The sequence below is a fragment of the Pan troglodytes genome, chromosome 1, assembly GCF_028858775.2.
Source record: "Pan troglodytes isolate AG18354 chromosome 1, NHGRI_mPanTro3-v2.0_pri, whole genome shotgun sequence".
NCBI lineage: Eukaryota > Metazoa > Chordata > Mammalia > Primates > Hominidae > Pan > Pan troglodytes.
Genome location: NC_072398.2, coordinates 154,139,525 through 154,155,915, shown reverse-complemented (window position 1 = coordinate 154,155,915; position 16,391 = coordinate 154,139,525). Strand labels below are relative to the sequence as shown.

The window sequence follows — 16,391 nt, the reverse complement described above, 5'->3', positions numbered from 1 at the left end:
AATTTGGTCAGACATACAGTGTAACAGATGTCCAACATGCTGCCATGAACTTAAATCATAGATATGATGCCTCTGTTTGGCATGGCAAAATATATTAGAACTGTTTCATCAGTCACTAGGCAACTTGCTAGATGGAGGGGGAATAATCCTGAAAAATGCAGGAGCTGCTTCTAATAGCATCTAAAAGGATCCCTGGAGAAACACAGATAATCTGCTTGCAATGATTCATCAAGTTGGTCCTTTGTTTCATTAATTTGAGTGTCAAGTGCAACCATACAATAAAGAATTGCCAAGACCTGGTAAGATTCTCCTCTGGCTGCTGCTTTTCCTGCCCTAACAACTGGTACTATTCATGCCTAAAGCACAAACTGAATAAATAGTTTCAAGGCTGGCAATGTTGGACAGTGCTTCCTATTTTGCTTTTCCTTGAAAGGCTAAATCGTGTGCTTTCTTGACCTCTCCCAAACACGTTGCACTGATATTCATTATTGCACCAATAATTTTAACTTTCTTAATACTAAGTATGGAAGGATGCCTCATAAGATAAAAATAGTTCCTGTTGTATCATCAGTCCAGCAATAGATTAGGGAAGATTAAAAATGGATTGTAATGCCTTCTTTGGCCTTGAGAAAGCTCTTATTGTGCCCATGGTTCAGTAGGCCTGCTGATCATTTCCATCTTAATGTAATCTTTAACATTACACTGCTACAGGTGAGATGTTAAGTAATACATTAAGACAACTATTTTCACTGAGCAATTTCACAAGAAATATGTTTTTAGCTAAATTAGACATTTAACAAATGCCATTTGTAATTCAATGCAGAGGAGACAGCATCCTTAAAACAAGCTATTGATGTGACTTTCCCAACATAAAACAATACTTATGTTTTTTTAATTTTAATTGAAGTCCTGAATGTGAAATTATCGCCGTCAGTGCAGTAGACCAACGGAAAGCACCAAAGACCTTAGGATTATGAAATAAGCCATATGCAGTTTTATCTCTAGCAGACAGAAGTTCTTCATCCAAATTAGGAAGAATCTACAGGTCAAGTTAATCATGTAGCTGTGACGTGCTGAATGTTTTTAAAACTTTAAGATCATTTAGATGAACACTAGGAAACTCAGAGGTCAGGCAGAAATATAAATTGTAATATTTAATGAAAATAATAAATGAAATAATTGAGATGAAATATTGTGATCTAAAGAATGCATGAGAATAACTGAATCTGATAAAGTAAAATTAAGAGAGAAGAGAAAATAAGAAAGTGAGCAATTGAAAAACGGAACAATAAATAATTTTTTAAGAAAAATAATTTCATCATATATTTCTCTATGCTACGTACATAAATGCAAACGCTATAAATAGAGTTATTGACATTTGGGAGGTTGATTTGTTTTTATCAACATCGCAAAACAGAAAATTTAGTTTGCAGATTTTCACATGGCTATCACGTTCAGAATCCAATCAGGTTCTCCTTTACTACTTGATGACTTCTTTAAAGATAAATAAGCCCGCGGACCAAGAAGTGGGTACACTGGCTCGGTTAACTCTCTCTCCCCAGAAATTTCACTACTGAAAAGATTATTATTTGGGGGCGGGGAAGGGGATGCAGAGGTCTTTAGGACCCAGCAGGCGGCGGCAGGCGGCAGTTGTGTAGATCGCTGAGAGACTACGAGGGTCCGGTTCAGTTTTAATTCTGTCTCTAATCTCTGCAACAGCCGCGCTTCCCGGGTCCCGCGGCTCCCGCGCGCGATCTGCCGCGGCCGGCTGCTGGGCAAAAATCAGAGCCGCCTCCGCCCCATTACCCATCATGGAAACCCTCCAGGAAAAAGTGGCCCCGGACGCGCGAGCCTGAGGATTCTGCACAAAAGAGGTGCCCAAAATGAAGACCCTGATGGTGAGTCAGTTGTGGCAACTCCACCGGGCAAAGAGGGGGATCCCCGGGCTCAGGGTCCACGGGACGCACCGTGGAGACTCCGGGACGCCTAACCCTGGGCCGCGAGGTCGCCTGTTACAAAGGGACAACTTTCTACCCGCTCCGCGTTCCCTCCCGATTCTCCAGCTCTGCCTGGCTCGGAATCCCAGAGCCAGGATGGGAACTCGGGGTTGCCTCGCCTCCTAGATCTCCGGCGAGAGGTCCGAGGGGGTGGCGGAGAGCTGCAGGAGCGATGGAGGAGTGGGCAGATTGCTCAAGGGATGGGGGTGCCCAAAAGCAACAGCCTGCCAAAAACTAAGAGGGACGGGGAGGGGGGACCTTTGCAGACTTTCTTCGTTTTCTTAGATTTCAAACTTGCAAGGATCGCAAGGATCCAGGGCCCCAGGAAAGGAGGGGTGTGAAGGACTCAAAATTCCAGCAGCTTGGCTGGGGTGGCTGCGCCAGACGGGCCCTTCCCCAAAGTGCAAACCCACCCCTGTCCTCGGCCCGGCGCGCTCCCTCCCTCAGCCCGGGGCCGTACACCATCTGCCCTCTACCGAGAGATCTGGGCGGCGGCGGCCGAAAGCAGCGACGCGCCCGGAGCATCCCTTGCGGTACGCGAGGGGACGGTGCTTTCTCTGTCCCAGTTGCGTGCGGCGGGGCTGGGGCCCAGGCCGCCCCAAATCTCCCCCACTAGAGTGACCACGGCGCAGTTGTCCCCGCTGGGCGCGCTCCTCCGGTGTCTGCGCTCAGCCGCTCTCCTCTTCTCTCTCCCGCCCGCCCGCAGCGCCATGGTCTGGCAGTGTGTTTAGCGCTCACCACCATGTGCACCAGCTTGTTGCTAGTGTACAGCAGCCTCGGCGGCCAGAAGGAGCGGCCCCCGCAGCAGCAGCAGCAGCAGCAACAGCAGCAGCAGGCGTCGGCCACCGGCAGCTCGCAGCCGGAGGCGGAGAGCAGCACCCAGCAGCGCCCCGGGGTCCCCGCGGGACCGCGGCCACTGGACGGATACCTCGGAGTGGCGGACCACAAGGTGACAGCATGCCCGCCAGCCCGCTCGCCACTCAGCCTGGGGATCCCGCACACCTGAGCCTTCCCCCTTTCCCGGGGCTGGGAGGCGCTGTGAGTAGGTGCCGTTCGAAGGCTGGAGGGGAGTGGACCCGCTGGGGTAGGGTGGGCTAGTTCCAACTTGGTATGAATTCTTATTTGGAGAAAGACACAAAGTTTTGTAGAAAATAGGGGTGAGGTGCGTGGACCCCAAAGCCTAATTTCCCAGCAGAAATCGGCCCTGGAACTATAACTCCCTGATCCCCAGAATTGCAGCTGCGGATGGAGGTCCGGTTCCTGAAGCCTCGGGTTTGGCCGCCGAGTCGCTCCCTGGTGGGAGGAAACTGGGGTTGGCGCGGGTACCAGCCTGAGCGTTCCTCTGACCCGGAACCGGAGGGTGAGCGCAGCCAGCCCGCGGCCACTGCTCGGGATCCAGCGTTCCCCTCTGATCTCTCCAGCGCATTGCTTTGGGCTGAATTCTCTCAGCCCTGGGGAGTGGTGCCCAGGCAGGCATGGAAGACTTGAGGGACACACTCAGCTTCCATTGGTTTGAAACTCATCATTGTGAGCCTGTCTTCCTCTGCCTTCCGGGAAGCTGCTGCATGGGGTGGCTAATAATTAATAAGATGAATTTTTTAAAATTGGGCCTCCTTTCCCTGGAATAATAAATATCTGGTTTCAGTGTGTGAAGCCTCTGGGAGAATCCTAATCAAGTTTGCTGATTCTGAAGATATTTTAATACAGTTTAAATGTATCCGCCATTATTTGAAGCTGCTCGTATGTTTTTATTAAAACACAATTCCACTCTCTATCTGCTTTATAAAGCTAGAGGATTTCTTGAAATCTCCCAATTATTCTTTTTGTTTTACTAAATTTTATGGTTGTGAACCGAAGTAATATATAGTAGATGCTCCTTTTGTGTGCAAAGATCACTCTAACCATGCGTGAAAAAGCCAAACTTTTTAAAAAGTGGCATTCAAAATATTGCCACACACCTGTTTAATGCATGATGCTAAGGATTTGAAAGGTATAAAAGAATTTAAGGCAGGACCCAGTCTTACGGATCTTTAAATACCTGAGGACAGAACAATATACCATGAAATGTGTGTAGATGGATAAACCAATAGATAAAAATGTGTAATAAATGCTAGATATGAACAGTACTGTAGGGGTGCAAAAATGAGAACGATGACTTCCCTGGAAAGATCAAGGAAAGCTTCTTTGAAAAAGTGGAATTTTGCAATGAGAAGAATTCAGGGAAGCAAAAAAGGAGGAATCAATTTCATTAGGAAGTGATTATTTATTTATTTATTGTTGTGGCAGGAGCAGGGGTTGGGGGGTGGGGGTGTTAGTAGACTTAAAATCCAAAAGCAGAAGGCTATCAATTTTACAATTACAGCTTTTGTTTCCGCTCTTAGTTGTTGATTGATGCTTTGTATCTGCATGTGCAAGCAACCGATAAGGGCTGGAGTTCCAGGAAAGTTTAGACATTAGCTTCTGACTGTAGATGGCTGTGGCGTTTATGTGTAACTGGTGTATGATGGATATACTGAGATCATGGATTTCCATGGCTATTGTTTGGTGGAAATTACTATCTAACACTTGTGAAGCTTTGATTAATGGCAGCATCAAAAGGTAAATTTGCTGAAAGTTTTGATCAGCTTTTGGGAAAAGATTTCTAATACTTTTCTTCCTGTGTTCTTCTGCTGGACAGACACCAGCTAAGAATATTGAGAGCTTAATGCAAAGTATAATACCCTAATGCTGATGTTCAAAACAATGGTTATTGACCACAAATATGTTTGATTTCAATTTTTGTTTATCAGAGCTTTATTTTATTGAAACAAAGAACAGTCCTTTTCAATTTGGAGGGCGGGATGTTGATACCCTACATGGGAAATTGAAATGATATTTAGTAAAAGGGTTTTACAAATTGTGAAGTGCTATATGAATGATAAATATTGTGTGAAAGTCATTGGAATTCCTAGTAGAAGAAGGTCTTTAGAGATAATTATGAATATCAATGAAATTATCTCATGGAACACCAACATCTCACAAAATTCTGTACCCAAAGGTTTTGAGGGAGTTCAAGTCACCACAAGCAAAGGAAGAAAAGCATATCTTAAAGTCTATGTCTTCTGTTTAGACATTATCCCAATTGTCCCACTGAACTAAATGTAAACTTCTCAGAATGCCTTAACTGATTCTCTTTACCGCTACTATTTAGCTGGCTGCAAATTGGGCAGAGTTCCCTTACAGATGGTCATATGAAGGTGCATGTGTAAAATGTTGTTTATGTTCTCTCCAAAAGTTCCTGTTTAATTAGGTTTATTTGATATCTTCCTATATTCTTGCATAGGCAGAGGTGGAAGACATTGTTAGAATATTGCTAGGAATTCTTTTCCAATTAAGACAGGGGAGGGTAAGAAATGAAAGCCTTTCTATTCTTATTATATTGCCAGATGATACTCGATTGCTAATTTTTTTTTACCCTCACATCAGGCCTCAGGAAAATGATGGAATATGCTGGATGTGATGACCACCAAGCCATATGCTGCTGCATATTGAATCAGAATTCCAACAGCCTTTTTTATCTGCCATTGATTTACATAGTCTGGAGAGAGTTACAGATATTATTTAGGAAAATGTTCACACCTCCATAGCTGGAGGCCCCAAAGACTGATAAATATGTAGTGTATATGCTCAGTTACATGATGTTGTTAACATTAACAGTTCTAAGATTAAATTCAACAGGTGGTCCTAATCCCCAGCACCTGAATTTCACAAATTACAGCCTGTCTGCAATGATGGTCTTGTTTCATATGGCTGCAGACTGAATTACTGTTGAGATTAAATCACTGTGTGCTTTTGTTGAAATATATGCTGCAAGTCAAGTCAGTGATGAGCGGCATGTGTTGAGGCTTAAAATATCACTTTTCATGGTCATATTCTCTACTTCCTCTTTCACAAACTATGTGAGCTGCAATTGTAATTTCAGTATCACTAAATGAAGGCTACATGGAGTTTCTTGTCATAATGAAGGCATTTTCTGTTTGAGTCTTTCTCTTCTTTCCCAATCCCTTTCCCCAGACCAATTCCCACAAATGTTCCACCAACTCATTTCCATCGTGTTACATGTCTGTGTCTTCAGGTACTATATCTGTATTCTAACATTACTCTCTCAGTCCCGATTTGTGGAAGCCAATGATAACAAGATTGCTTAGGTACAACTGGGGAAGCCAATTTTCATGGCTTTGGGAACCTTCTGCATTTAGAACTGCAGCCTAATGTATAACCAAGCTAACACACACACACACACACACACACACACACACACACACACCACACACATTAAATCAAGAAATACTCAGAGGAAAGCTCCAAGTCTTATAGCAGAGTGGAAGGGAACATGGAACACAGTTCAGTTTCCAGTCTGGATCTCGTCTGGGTAGATGAGGTCATTTGCCATCTGGTAGACCCTGTGAAATGAAACCGTGAGCTAATTCCCATTTCTAGAGGACAGGCTCTTATCACAGAAGGCCCACTATCACCCAGACTGCCCTTTACTGAAATGGCTTATGAAAGGGCGGTGATCAATGGGGTCTACAGCTAAGCAGCTATCTCTTTGCTTCAGAAGTAGCCCCCAGGGATGGATTTTACACATACCAATAACATACTTGTCCTTGGTTCTTTCCATTTTTAGGCACTCAGTTATTCAGACAAATCAAAATTGCTTAGTGGTAATAGTACTATTACTATTAACTGGTAACTATCCGGTTGGAGTGGTAAGACAAGTGAATGCAAGAATTGAAAAATAGTAATCCAAAACCGGAATTTGGATAAATGCCATCTAACTTATTTTGAAATTATGGGATGAATATTCCTCTTTTAGAAAAGTATATAAATTATCAAACACAAGTTTACATAATTTATTTGACCACATTTTATGACATTTGAGTTGTGAATGAATGACTGAAATGAATGCTAAATCATTTGAATCTCAAGGAAATTCAAAGTGAGCTAATTTTCAATGCTCAGGTATTATAAGATGTAATCTGCCAACGATGATGAAACCCTGTTACCACAAAGCATCAAACCCCCAAAATCAGAAAAAGAACACTATTTCGTGGGGGAGGAGTTGCAATAATGTAGTCACTTTTAACAGGATAAATGTTTTTTATAACATTTATTAAAATACTTAACCTTCCTTAAATCTGTGACAGCCAGGATAATTTTTCCAGCTTCCCACATGGGTAATTTCAAGATATCACTATCCTCCTGTAAATGGCAGATGAGTTTGACCAGGCTCACTCTTAAATTCCAGGCATGCTGGCTTTCCTGCTGATCTGTGAACATTCATTCTGCCTCAGGACCTTTGCACATGCTCTTCTCTCTTCCTGGAAAGCTCTTCCCCAAGGTCTTTTGCATGGTTGATTCCTTCTGGTCATTCAGTCATCAGGTCACATGTCATCTTCTTATGGACCACATTCTTTAACTAGCCCCTCCTCAACAGTCATTCTCTGTCATATTAGCCTGTTTTATTTTCCTTATAACACTTAACAATATCTGAAATAATCTTAAAGTTTATTTGTCTATTTTCTGCCCTTCCCCCAACTAGAATCTAAGTACTGTGACAGCAATGTCTTTGTACATCTTGTTGACCAGTTTAACCCCAGGACCTACAACAGTATCTAAAATTTAATGGGTACACAATAAGTATGTATGGAAAGAAAGAAGGGAGTGAAGGTGGAGGAGAGAAGGACAGACCTACTTACCTATGTCAACTTTTTTCTCTACAAGAATCATCATTGCAATCTCAAGACCCTAGTATGTCTCATTTTTCCAAAATTTGTTCTGCCCACAAAAGTAATTCTAATAACAGGGAGGAAGAGGAGGAAATGATATAAGAGGAAAGACAAAAGAATCTTTGGGAATGAGATTTAGGGGTCCATGTTTAATAAGCTTCCTTTTTAAATATTGCACACATTAAACTTTGAGAAACACTGTTTGAAATGTTTTTAATCATCACAATGTGTAGTTCTGTAGCTAATTCATTTCTAGGTTTTTGAACTAATCATAGCCCTTGGTAAATACTTGTTGAAGGCCTAGTAGTTTCAAAATTGGGCATTCTGGAGGAAGAACACAATCCCTACCCTCAAAGAACCTTTGATCTAATCGTTGCAGAGAAAAGACAAAGAAGCAAGAAAAGTTCAATAATAAGGCAAGCACTGAATAATAATTTGAAATCAGGAAGCAATAAATCAAGGCACTGACTCTAAAAAGGAGATAATTTCTGTGATCTTTCTCCATCTATAAAACAAGTTAAATTCTATTATTACCTTAGAAGTTTGTTAAGCTTTCAAACTAATATTCCACTCTTTATTAGCCTCATATCTCTTCATGCGTGTGTGCAGGGTATCCAATGAATAATTACTGAACAAATTGGATATCAAAGCAACTTCAAAGTGGCTTGATTTTAAATTCAAAATATTGTCTCTTTATGATTTTCCTTTGGCATGACATAGGGTCTTCTGCACTCGTTAAGTTAAACCTTCTTGAATGTCTCTGTAACATATGGTGACCACCTTAACCAAGCTAAATCTCATAATTCATTGTACTAGTCAGGGTTCTGTAAAGAGATAAAGCTAATAGGATATTATATTATATATATGGGAGTTTATAAAGTATTAACTTACACGATCACAGCTTCCCACAATAGGCTGTCTGCAAGCTTGAGGAGCAAGGAGAGTCAGTCTAAGTCTCAAAACTGAAGAATTTAGAGTCCAATATTCAAGGGCAGGAAGCGTCCAGCATGGAAGAAAGATGTAGGCTGGGAGACTAGGCCCATCTCACCATTTCACATTTTTCTGCCTGTTTTATATTCGCTGGAAGCTGATTAGATTGTGCTCATGAGATTAAGGGTGGCTCTGCCTTCCCCAGCCCACTGACTCAAATGTTAATCCCTTTTGGCAACACCCACGGAGACACACCCAGGATTAATACTTTGTATCCCTCCATCCAATCAAGTTGACACTCAGTATTAACCATCACAAGTCCACCCCTTGTCAACTTGAACCCATACACATCTCCTGAGATCATACATAATCTTCAAATAAAGACAATAATGAGGTCATAATAATGCCTAACATAATAAAACTATCCTTCATACAACTGGAAACGCACCAACCCCCAACCCAAATACTATTACAAAAAGTTAACAATACTTAAATGCTGATATGCAGTCAATACATCTTATGTCACATGATAAAGGAAAAGGAAACAAAATTAAGATATTTTCTTAGTACAAGTGTATACATGCACAAATGTTTTTAACAGAAGAAGGAAGAAATACTCATGACAATTACAGTCCTCGTTTCTGCAGCTGCTCAAGCAGCTAGTAATGATTACTACCTTCTTCTACTACCCATTGTCTTCCCTTTGCCTTCAGCAAGCACCTCAGCAGGTCATGGTTTTTTTTCCTGGTGGAGTGACCCAAGCCTTCATTCCTGAAGGGTCTGGGTCATTTGTAGTCCTACCTGGATTGGGCGGTTGTAATTTCCCATTGACTTTAATCACAGGGCATGGTAATAACCTAATGGACACCCTAAAGGATCTCCCGTATCCCATGCATACTCTTCCTTACCTCCGTTGTGGAGTAGTGGACTGATTTCATCTTGATAGTCTGGGTCAGTCACCCCAGCCAACACTGTAACTCCCTTCTTACCCTGTTGACTTAAAGGTAGGAGGAACCCAAGGTGTCCAGGTGGCAATCTTAACTCTCAGTTTAATGGAATCATTGTTGTGTCTCCAGGTGGCAGCGTTCCTCTCTCTGGAGCTAAGACCTCTAGGACAGCAGAACGTTATGTTGCAGGAACAGGAAGCAAAACTTTTGCTAGTGGGTCACTAGGGGTGATGGTTAGTGGTTCCGCTTCCACTTCCACCTCTTGATTCCTGGACCCCTGCATCCTGGCTATAGGAGAAACAGTACCATATATTGGACACTGATGCAGAGCATACATCCCTGCCACTATGGCCTTCTGGAGAACTTTGCCCCAGCCCTGCAAAGTATTGTCACCTAGTTGGCATTGTAATTGTGACTTCGAAAGGCCAGTCCACCGTTCTATAAATCCAGCTGCTTCAGGATGATGGGGAACATGGTAAGACCAGTGAATTCCATGAGCATGAGCCCACTGCCACACTACTTTAGCCGTAAAGTGAGTGCCTTGGTCAGAGGCAATTGTGTGTGGAATATCGTAATGGTGGATAAGGCATTCAGTGAGTCCACGGAAGGTAGTCTTGGCAGAAGCATTGTGTGCAGGATAGGCAAACACGCATCTGGAGTAAGTGTCTATTCCAGTTAGGACAAACCTCTGCCTTTTCCATGATGGAAGAGGTCCAATATAATCAATCTGCCACCGGGTAGCTGGCTGATCACCCCAAGGAATGGTGCCATATCGAGGGCTCAGTGTTGGTCTCTGCTGCTGTCAAGTTGGGCACTCAGCAGTGGCCATAGCCATGTCAGCCTTGGTGAGTGGAATTCCATGTTGCTGAGCCCATGTATAACCTCCATCCCTGCCACCATGGCCATTTTGTTCATAGGCCCATTGAGCAATGACAGGGGTGGCTGGGGAAAGAGGCTGAGTTGTGTCCACAGAATAGGTCATTATTAAAATCCTCCTCTGCTGAAGTCACTCCATGTGAACACTCACACGGGATACAAATATCTTCACATTTTTTGGCCCCTCAGATAGGTCCATCCACATACCTCTTCCTTAAATTTCTTTGTCACCAATTTTCCAGTCATGCTTCTTCCAAGTCCCTGACCATCCAGCCAAACCATTGGCTACAGCCCATGAATCAGTATATAATCTCACATCGGACCGTTTCTCCTTCCATGCAAAGTGCACAACCACGTGCACTGCTCGAAGTTCTGCCCACTGCGAAGATTTCCCTTCACTGCTGTCCTTCAGGGATGTCCTAGAAAGGGCCGTAGTGCTGCAGCTGTCCACTTTTGGGTGGTGCCTGCATAACCGTGCAGAACCATCTGTGAACCAGGCCTTAGTCTTCTCGTCTCTGTCAACTGATCATAGGGAACTCCCCATGAGGCCATCTGCTGGGCTGAGGGAGAGAAGGCAGGGTGGCAAGAATGGAGACCATGGGCATTTGAGCCACTTCCTCATGTAACTAACTTGTGCCTTCAGGACATGCTCAAGCCCGATCACGTATACACCACTTCCATTTGATGATGGGATGTTGCTGTGCACAACCCGCTTTTTGGCTGGATGGGCCAGAAAACACTCAGTTCATGATAGGCAATTCAGTTTGCATGGTGACTTGATGACCCGTAGCCAAATGATCAGTTTCCACCAAAGCCCAGTAACAGCTTCACCTTTTGGGCCTGCCAAAGGCTCCAAATAGCATCCCTATCTGCCACTGACACCTCAAGCACCATTGGATCTGCTGGGTCATATGGCCCAAGTGGCAGAGCAGCTTGCACAGCAGCCTGAGCCTGTTGCAGAGCCTTCTCCTGTTCTGGACCCCACTCAAAACTGGCAGCCTTTCAGGTCACTTGATAAATGGGCCAGAGTGACACACTCAAATGAGGAATGTGTTGCCTCCAAAATCTAAATAGGCCCAGTAGGTGTTGCTTCTCTTTCTTGGTTGTAGGAGGGGCCAAATGCAGCAACTCATCCTTCACCTTAGAAGGAATATCTCAACAGGCCCCACACCACTGGACCCCTAGAAATTTTACTGAGGTAGAAGTTCCCTGAATTTTAGTTGGATTTATTTCCCATCCTCTGGCATGCAAATGTCTCACCCATAAGTCCAGTGTGTTTGCTACTTCTTGCTCACTGGATCCAATCAGCATGATGTCATTAATGTAATGGACCAGTGTGATATCTTGTGGGAGTGAAAAGCAATCAAGGTCTCTCTGAATAAGATTATGACACAAAGCTAGAGAGTTGATATGCCCCTGAGGCAGGAAAGTAAAGGTATATTGCTGGCCTTGCCAGCTGAAGGCAAATTGCTTCTAGTGGGCCTTACGAACAGGAATGGAGAAAAAGGCATTTGCCGAATCAGTGGCTACATACCAGGTATGAGGAGATGTGTTAATTTGCTCAAGCAATGAAACCACATCTGGTACAGCAGCTGCAATTGGAGTCGCCATTTGGTTAAGTTTATGATAATCCACTGTCATTCTCCAAGATCCTTCTGTCTTCTGTCCAGGCCAAATGGGAGAGTTGAACAGGGATGTGGTAGGACTCACCACCTCTGCATCTTTCAAGTCCTTGATGGTGGCACTAATCTCTGCAATCCCTACAGGGATGTGATATTGTTTTTGATTTACTATATTTCTAGGTAGAGCCATCTCTAATGGCTTCCATTTGGCCTTTCCCACCATAATAGCCCTCACCCTACCAGTCAGGGAGCCAATGTAGGGGTTCTGCCAGTTACTAAGTATGTCTATGCCAATTATGCATTCTGGCACTGGGGAAATGTCTACAGGATGAGTCTGGGGACCCAACAGACCCACTGTAAGTCAGACCTGAGCTAAAACTCCATTAATTACCTGACCTCCATAAGCCCCTACTTTAATGGGAGGACCTCAACAACATTTTAGGTACCCTGGAATCTGTCAGCTCAGAGCCAGTGTCCAGTATCCCCAAAATGTCTGATCATTTCCCTTTCCCCAGTGCACAGGTACCCTGTAAAAGGCTGGCGATCTCCTGGGGAAAGGATGGGGAAAAGAGTCACTGCATAAATTGTCAGTAATGTAGTGGGGTCCTTCCTCAAGGGGATCCAGGCTCCCCTTCATTCAAGGCGTTCTGGGTCTGTAAACTGGCTCAAGTCTGGAAATTGATTGAGGGGCCAGGATTCTCTGTTTTTACAATTCAAATTAGTCTTTTGTCCATTTGACTTCGAAGTTTTCTGCTTGTATAAATTAAGTAGAAATGCAGTAGGCTTCTTATCAATTTCACTTCTAGGAACACCATGATTAATTAGCCAATGCCAGAGCTCTACATGAGTCAGGCTATTCTGATTGCTGCTTTGCCTCTGCTGTCCATTATGGTAGCTATGCCCACTTTGCCTTTGACAGTTGAGTGCCATCACTTGGCCCCTGCCACCTCAGGATCCAGTTATTCCCACTGTATTTACATTTTGTAGTTGAGTGACTTGGTTCCCACTGTTAGATCTGACATACAGAGAAGACCAATTATAGGACTCTTCAAAAACGTGAGTGCTGCCCTCATAAATCTATTTCGCAAGGCATTGGTCAAGGGTATGTCTTCTGGAACCTCCCAGCTGGGATGAGTAGGTCTAAAGTGACTAATCCACTCCACCATCCCAATCTCCCTAAGCCTTTGGGTCCCTTCCTCTACATTAAACCAGGGGAGACCAGGCATTTCCAGCTCACTCACAGTGAGTCATCTTTTAATTCATATTTCATCTAACCAAGCAAATAAACTATTAGAACCTTTTTTTAACTCCCTGAGCTGCAGTATTAAAAGCAGAGTGGGCCCAAATCAATAAATTCAGCCTGATCCAACTCTATGTTCCTTCCACCATTGTCCCATACCCTTAATATGCATTCTTATGCCTGTTCTCCAGATTGCTGTTTATATAAATTAGAGAATTCAAACAGTTATTTTCAAGTGTAGCACACCTCCTATTGGGTCACACTCTCAACCTCATCTCTAGGGGTCCACTGGGACTTTAGTCTAGTTACAGGTCTAGAAGCAAACAGGGGTGTTAGGGTGGCTCCTGAGGAGAATCAACATTATTTGGCCTGGTGAGTGCCTCAGGGAGGCCATCACTGTTGCCTCAGGCAGCACAGGGTTTATGTCCTCAGACAGATGTGGAAAGGCTATGGCAGTGTGGGTCAGGGAGGAGATGTTGCCACTACTGGGGATGGGGAAGCTGTTCCTTCTGGCAAAAAAGGTCCATCAGAGTTTACAAATTCAGTATCCCCAGCTTCATTAGGGTCCTCCACACATCCCCATTCCAAGTTGCAGGGTCCCATTCTTTTCCAATCAATGCCTTTAACAGTAGACACTGGGTGAGGCTGTGCATGCACCTTTTGTTGCAAGTCAGCCACTTGCACGATAAGAACTTGTGTCTGTTTTCCACAATTTCAGCTCTTTCTCTACGGGAGATAAGACTCTCACTCAGGGCCGTCTTATCAGATTTGAGGCTCAGTATCTGCTTCTGAAGCCAGGAGACAGAATCCCTGAGTTCATCATTTTCTTTCATCACTTTGTCCACTGAACTTAGGACCAACCAGCTTCATTATGTTCTTTGGTTCTCCACATATGGTCAAAGGTATTAGGTATAGAGTCACTAAACTCCTTGCCTCTTACGAGCGGTGAGTCAGGAGTGTCAAATGCATTTATTTTGCATAACTCTCTAAACAGTTTATGCCAAAGACTATCAGTGTTTTCCATAGTATTAGAAGTAGAGTTCTTGGCATTTTGGGGTCTAATCATATTAAGCAGCCAACTTCCCCAAAACCAACAAAAGAACTCCATCCTTAATATTCTGTTCCTCTAGAACCACTCCTGCTACAAAAATCTGTATTAGTCAGCATTCTCTAGAGAGATAGAACTAATAGGACATATACACATATAGGGGAGTTTATTAAGTATTAACTTACACAATCACAGGTTCCACAATAGGCTGTCCACAAGCTTGAGGAACAAAAAGAGCCAGTCCGAGTCTCAAAATTGAAGAACTTGGAGTCCAGTGTTCGAGGGCAGGAAGCATCCAGCATGGAAGAAAGATGTAGGCTGAGAGGCTAGGCCGGTCTTGCCAGCTTCGCTGGAAGCTGATTAGATTGTGCCCATCAGATTAAGGGTGGATCTGCCTTCCCCAGCCCACTGACTCAAATGTTAATCCCTTTTGGCACACACACACCCAGGATTAATACTTTGTATCCCTCAATCCAATCAAGTTGACACTTAGCATTAACTATCACACTCATGCTATGGTGAATGTGGATATAATTGTGTTGACCACAAGACAGAATATTTGCAGTCAGGTCTGTCTTAGAAACATGATACCTATTATAAAAGAGAATTTCCGTAACCTCTAGGGTGAAGTGTCAGTACAATTTCTGCTTTGCAAATACTAGGATTACGGAAGATTAAATATGTGAAAGGACTTTGAAAAATTAAAACATATCATTAATCAACAAGTCATTCCTTAAAACCTCTTATTCACCTATTACATACTCTTTGGACAGCTGTGTAGGGTCTTAAGTATAGAATGACAAGGAGTGATTATCTCTTAAATAATATTGTCATCCATATCCCAGAACTTGATCCAACGGAAGAACTCTCATGGGAGTCAGTGAATTTATGATCAAATGATTGGTAAAACTTTGGGGGGGAGGTATGTGCATTTATGAGATGTGTTCAAATTCTTCTCCATAAGCTCCGAGTCTTAAACACTTAGTCTGGGCCTGGGACAAATAAATATATTTATTGCCTGTTCTATTCAATATGTCTTTCTAAATAAAAAATCACAGGAATGCATAGTCTCAGCATAGACAGCCCATCTGCAATGAAACCTTCCCTGACTTATAGCCCAGGTTTGATCTGAGCTGTATGTTTTGTCTTCATAGCTGAGATCCCATGATAATACTTATTCCACTTTATTGTTATTTCTTGTCTAAAATTGTCTGCCTTCCCTACTAGACAACCAGCTCTTGGAAACCAGGCATTTATTTTTCTCTCTTTTTCTGTCATTGTAGTCCCAGCCTTTAACATAATGCCTGGCATATAATGAGTCTTCAATAAGTACTTGTTGAATGAATGAGAATATCTACATAAAGATTTTGTATTTCTTCTAAAATAAGCCTACCTCAAGAGTTCCTAACCATTTGGAGTTACTGAAAAGGAATAGCTGCAAGTCATAAATATCAATTCCTCCTGCCACAATTTGTAGGCCTGTAACTAATTCATTTCTATCTTCTTGTACTAATCAGATCTCTTAAAACATACTCAGGATTTCAAAGCTAGAAGGAAAACTTAAGAATTATCAAAAGGAATTCCAGAGTGGTTGTGTGATTTGCCCAAGGCCATGGGTTAGTGGCAGAGCTGGGGTAAAATGTCGGTCTCTGATGTGAACATCATTACCATAAGGGAAATTCAGTGCCAACATCTTCTAAGCAGTGACTCAACATTATTTGGACAGAATTTATTAAAATGAAGAGCCTAGGCCTACCCAGTTATTGAAAAGTAATGAATATTTAAACATCTTATTATTCTGAAATGAATATGAGAATATGCCTCTGGATAGTTAAAAAGAGTCTTCCACCAACCACCAACTTTGCAAATGGGTGTTTCAGAGACCACACATATTCATGGTACTAATTAATTGAAACAATTTTCAAACCAGAGTAGATTTTTGCCTTTAAAACATAAACCAAGC

At 42.9% G+C, this 16,391-nt stretch overlaps 1 protein-coding gene across 5 annotated transcripts in view; it reads left to right on the top strand.

Annotated features, from left to right (window-relative positions):
• Window positions 1-1,583: 1,583 nt before the first annotated feature.
• The window catches only part of ST6GALNAC5 (ST6 N-acetylgalactosaminide alpha-2,6-sialyltransferase 5), a 203,691-nt gene continuing 188,883 nt past the window's right edge, over window positions 1,584-16,391 (top strand). Inside the window, exons 1-2 of one of the 5 annotated variants that reach the window (XM_063815382.1) lie at window positions 1,584-1,898; window positions 2,704-2,946. In XM_063815382.1, coding sequence (XP_063671452.1) covers window positions 1,884-1,898; window positions 2,704-2,946 — 258 coding nt within the window. In that variant the 5' untranslated portion in view covers window positions 1,584-1,883. The other 4 variants (XR_001717764.4, XM_024347659.3, NM_001037308.1 and 1 more) reach the window with 4 other exon arrangements.